Source organism: Olea europaea, unplaced genomic scaffold, assembly GCF_002742605.1.
Source record: "Olea europaea var. sylvestris unplaced genomic scaffold, O_europaea_v1 scaffold2557, whole genome shotgun sequence".
NCBI lineage: Eukaryota > Viridiplantae > Streptophyta > Magnoliopsida > Lamiales > Oleaceae > Olea > Olea europaea.
Genome location: NW_019243850.1, coordinates 18,400 through 23,840, shown reverse-complemented (window position 1 = coordinate 23,840; position 5,441 = coordinate 18,400). Strand labels below are relative to the sequence as shown.

At 33.9% G+C, this 5,441-nt stretch overlaps 1 protein-coding gene across 1 annotated transcript; it reads right to left on the bottom strand.

Annotated features, from left to right (window-relative positions):
- Positions 1-556: 556 nt before the first annotated feature.
- LOC111382732 lies at positions 557-2,959 on the bottom strand. The gene is made up of 5 exons (XM_023006771.1): positions 2,683-2,959; positions 2,329-2,461; positions 1,610-1,669; positions 1,167-1,265; positions 557-611 (listed from the first exon to the last, which is right to left on the bottom strand). Exons 1-5 carry the CDS (start codon positions 2,957-2,959, stop codon positions 557-559), a joined length of 624 nt encoding a protein of 207 aa, XP_022862539.1.
- Positions 2,960-5,441: the final 2,482 nt, after the last annotated feature.

The following is a 5,441-nucleotide window of genomic DNA, read 5'->3' as shown; positions in this document are numbered from 1 at the left end:
TTACGATAGAACTGATATAGACAATCAAATCAAAATTGAAATCTGAGTTTGAAATGAAATATCTAGTTCAAGTGACACACCCCACCCCGTATAACACTATTAGATTCGGACGTGACATGCGCCGATAATAGATACCAACTAAAAGTCAAACCCACCATCAAATCAGCTTAAAGGTTTAAGAGTAAATCTAAGAAGGTTTGCTTAAAAAAGTCTTACAAAAAATAAAAAAATTTAATTCATATGTTCAAACTCTAAGAGTCGTTAAAAGTAATTCTAATTCCTATTTCTTTTATAAAGGTTTGAGTGGGTCCAAATCTGTTTATCTTCAATTAAATATTGATGATATGCTTCTTGGATGTTACGATAGAACTGAGATACACATAATCAAATCAAAACAGAAATTTGAGTTTGAAATGAAATATCTAATTCAAGTGACACACCCCGCCCCGTATAACACTACTAGATTCGGACGTGGCATGCGCCGATAATAGATACCAACTTAAAGTCGAACCCACCATCAAGGTAACTACAAATACAATATATCACTTTTTATACATCATTTTTCTAACAGAATTTCAGCATTATCTCCCTTGGAAACAGGATTAACCAGCCTGTGATCAATTTCACACAAATCCCAAATTATAGCACAACACAATAAAGATAAATCGAAATCTCAACTTTTATCAAGAAATAAAATGAAATATACATAGTGAGCCACATACTATCTACAAGTTATGCAAAATCTCATCTAGACATGAACATGCGTCCCAAAACACTAACTACATGTTTTATGAAGTGAGTCATACTAACAAACTCTGTCGTGTGGCTTTGACTCCAAAATCAAGGCTCAACTCCAAAAGATGCCCAGATTCTCAACTGCTATCTGATAAGGAAAAACGTGGAAAAATATATGAGTTGATAGCTTAGTGAGTTGAGAAGTTCAAAATAAATATACTTTTTCATTTATACATTTTTATTGAAATTAAATTCATATCATTTGATAATTCACAAGCTACCATCATGTAATTATAGCCAAAAAGTGAAATATTCACATAAGGTCATAAAATATCATCTTAAAATCATGATATAAACATCAGCTAACAAATATGCTATAATCTAATCACATCAAGCGTGCTGAAAAATCCACCAAAAATGTACCCTCTGACTGAAATATATAATCCGCCCGTCGGGCTAAGAACAGTCGCCATGGGCCTTTGGCCCCTCCGTGAACGAAAGTCGATCTCAAAGAATTCTTATAATCAATTCTACAACACGGTAAAGACCCCTCAGTGAATTATATATACACGGTCGAGACCCTTTCATCCCCAGTCCAAGACCTCTCGGTGTAGTATAGAATACGACCAAGGCCTCTTAGTGAACTAGAAGAAATATATAATCACGGGTACTTTTCTGGTCGATCTCAAAATCATATCTCATATTCCAATTCACAATGTACCGTATACAATCTTTGAAATCCCACTTGTATCATAATAAAAGATATTTCCATAATAACCATGTAATTCGATACATAATTGCATATAATTGCACATACTTTAACAATATACTTAATTCATAAATATTTTAATAATATTTATATTTTTCCACTCACAGAACTATATACGCCAAAATCAACTCGATTGAAATGCTGTCCCGATATCCGTATCGCTGCCTGAAATATAATATAATTTTTAAATCAACAATTAACTAATTTAAGTAATTTCAATAATTAAATAGGCGATACCTAAACTTAATTATTTCACGTTTAGGCAATTTCTAAAGTCTCTTTAGTTACTAAAATTATTTTTCCTTTCATTTTACTCAATTTCATAGTTTATTAACGCCTTCAATAAAATTAAATTTAATCTAACAATTATAAAATTAAACATAACTTAACAATAAATAACTTTTTACTTAGCTTTCAAAATTGAGAAATTTAAGCCTAATAGGATACAACACTTAATTCCTAACACTTTGGCAATTTTTCCCCTTTTTTTCATTCTTTTTTTCCTCTTTTCCCTTTTTTTCCCTCTTTTTCCTTTCTCTTTTTTTCTCTTTTCCTTCTCTGTACCATTTTTTGTTTCGTGTGTTGTGTGTGTTATATGTTATTAATTTGGTTTGGGTGGAATTGGATTGACGCCTTAATATACTATATTTTATTTTATTTTTTTGACTTTTTTTTTATAAACTTAATATATTACAAAACTCACCCCCTTAAAAGAATTTCGTCCTTGAAATTCAATTGATCATGTGTGAAAAATTCGTGGATACTGAGAACGCATCTGCTCTTCACTTTCCCATGTCGCTTCTTCTACAGCATGATTTCTTCACAAAACTTTAACCAAAGGAATAGTCTTACTACGCAAGACATGTTCCTTCCTATCCGATATCTGAACTGGTTTTTCTTCATAGGTAAGATTTTCCTTCAGCTCTACTGATTGTGATCCCAAAACATGAGATGGATCTGGATTATACTTACGAAGCGTAGAAACATGGAATACTTCTGGACAATTCTGTTGGTAAAGTCAATTGATATGCAACTAGACCGATGCGTTCAACAATCTCATATGGGCCAATATACCTCGGACTCAATTTAACTCGTTTACCAAATCTGATAACACCTTTTCATGAAGACAATCGTAGGAAAACTCTATCTCCAACATCAAATTCAAGATTTTTTTCTACGTCTATCAGCACAGTTCTTCAGTCTATCTTGGGTTGTCTTTAACTTTTCTTTAATTATTTTTACTTTCTCAGTAGTAATCTGGATATATTCAGGACCCAATAACTTTCTTTCACCAACTTCATCCCAACATACTAGAGTTCTGCATTTCCTATCATACAATGCTTCAAAAGGCTTAATTTCCGTACTCGAATGATAACTGTTATTATAAGCAAACTCCATCAAAGAAAGATGAGTATCCCAATTTCCTTTGAACTGTAGTACACAAGCTCGTAACATGTCTTCCAGAGTCTGAATAGTTCTTTCTAATTGACCATCTATTTGTGGATGAAAAGCTGTACTGAAATGAAATTTAGTACCCATAGCTTTCTGCAAACTGGGCCAAAATTTAGTAGTGAAACGAGATTCTCTATCTGAAAGAATAGATAATGGTGTCCCATACAAACTCATTATCTCATCAACATATATTTTTGCCAATTTATCTAATGAGTAAGTGACTTTAATTGGCAAAAATCTATCAGTCTTTGTCAATCTGTCTACAATGATTCATATGTCATCATGTCCATTCTGAGTCCGTGGAAGTCCAAATAGAAAATTCATTATAATGTGTTCCCATTTCCACTCAGGAATAGGCAACGTTTGTAATAATCTTGCTATTTTCTGATGATCTGGTTTCACTTGCTGGCAAATGAGACATCTAGATACAAACTCAACTATTTCTCTCTTCATTCCATGCCACCAATAGTATTCTTTGAGTACACGATACATTTTTGTACTACCTGGATGCATCCCATAAGCTGAACTATGTGCCTCTTCTAGAATTTCTCCCTTAAATTTCTAATCATCTGGAACACATAATATGTTTCCCATAACTAAAGCTCCATCATCTCGAATGGTATAATCTGTATGCTTACCTTTACTAACTTCTTCTTTCAATTTGCTCATCACTGGATCTTGGTTTTAAGTTTCTGTAACTGTATCAATTAAAGTAGGCCTCACTTGGAAGTTGGCAAACAATGCTCCTACACTGCTAACTGATAATTGAACATGAGAAGCTCTGAACTCACCAAACAAAGATGAACATATTGCATTAATCTGGTTCATAGAACTCAATATTTTCCGACTGAGAGCATCGGCAACTACATTAGCCTTCCCTGGATGATAATCAATCTTGCAGTCGTAATCTTTCATCAGCTCTAACCATCTTCTTTGCCTCAAGTTTAACTCTTTTTTATCGAAAATATACTTAAAGTTTTTATGATCTGTATATATCTGGCATCTCTCACCATACAAGAAATGTCTCCAAAATTTCAAGGCTAGGATAACTGCAGCTAGCTCTAAGTCATGTGTAGGATAACTCAGTTCATATTTCTTCAATTGCCTGGAAGCATACGCTATAACTTTCCCATTCTACGTCAAAACACAACCAAGACCCTGACGTGAAGCATCACTATATATCACAAACTCTTCACCGAGAGATGGAAGGGCAAGAACTGGAGCTAACACTAATCTATTCTTCAATTCGAGAAAACTTCTCTCACAATTTTCATTCCAAACAAATTTAGCATTCTTTCTAGTCAAACTGGGCAAAGGAAGAATAATTTTAGAAAATTCCTCTACAAAATGACGTTAATAACCTGCTAAGCCAAGAAAACCTCGGATTTGTCACATTAGTAGGCATTTTTCATTTTACCACTGCCTTTGTTTTCTATGGGTCAACATAAATTCCTTCTGCTGATATGACATGTCCCAAAAATACAACTTTATCAAGCCAGAATTCACATTTATTGAATTTAGCATACAACTGCTCATCACGTAGAGTCTGCAAGATGATTCTGAGATGCTCTGTGTGTTCATCGTGATTATGAGCGTATACTAAAATATCATCAATGAATACAATTACAAATCTGTCTAAATACGAGCGAAACACTCTATTCATTATATCCATAAATGCTGCTAGTGCGTTGGTCAACCTAAATGGCATCACAAGAAATTCAAAATGACCATACATTGTCCTGAAAGCAGTTTTTGGCACATCACAGTCCCTGATTTTAAGTTGATGATATCTAGAACGTAAATCAATTTTTGAAAATACTACAGCACTGCGAAGCTGATCAAACAGATCATCAATACATGGCAAATGATACTTATTGCGAATTGTCAACTTGTTCAATTGTCTATAATCTATGCACAGTCGCATGGTGCCATCTTTCTTTTTCACAAACAAAACTGATGCTCCCCACAGAGATATACTAGGTCTAATGAAACCCTTGTCTACCAACTCTTACAACTTAACCTTTAGCTCTTTCAATTCTGCTGGTACCCTTCTATAGGGTGCCCGTGAAATATGTGCAGTTCCTAGAATCAGATCTATAGTGAACTCCATATCTCTGCCTGATGGTAAGCTTGGTAATTCTTCTGGAAATACATCAGAAAAATCCTTGACCGTTGGGATATCTTCAAGTTTTAGTTTGCTAACATCTATATTAATTACATGAGTCAAATATGCATGGCAACCCTTGTTGAGTAATCTTCTAGCGTTAATAGTGGATATCACACTAGACGATAAAATTTTGCGCTATCCATTGAATATAATTTCAGGCTATCCCGGCTGTCTAAACACAACCTCCTTTCGAAAACAATCAGCTGAAACTCGATTTGTTGTCAAAAAGTCCATACCAAGATAACATCGAAATCATGTATGTCAAGAGGTATTAAATTTGCCTTCAGCTCATTTTCCTTTACCTTAATTCCATAATCT

Coding starts and splice junctions, on each gene's coding strand:
- LOC111382732 (XM_023006771.1), bottom strand. CDS start 2,959: ATGTTACGAGCTTGTGTACTACAGTTCAAAGGAAATTGGGATACTCAT. Junction 2,462..2,682: donor GAAGAACTGTGCTGATAGAC/GTAGAAAAAAAT, acceptor AGTATAATCCAG/ATCCATCTCATGTTTTGGGA. Junction 1,670..2,328: donor ATTCCTTTGGTTAAAGTTTT/GTGAAGAAATCA, acceptor ATTATATTTCAG/GCAGCGATACGGATATCGGG.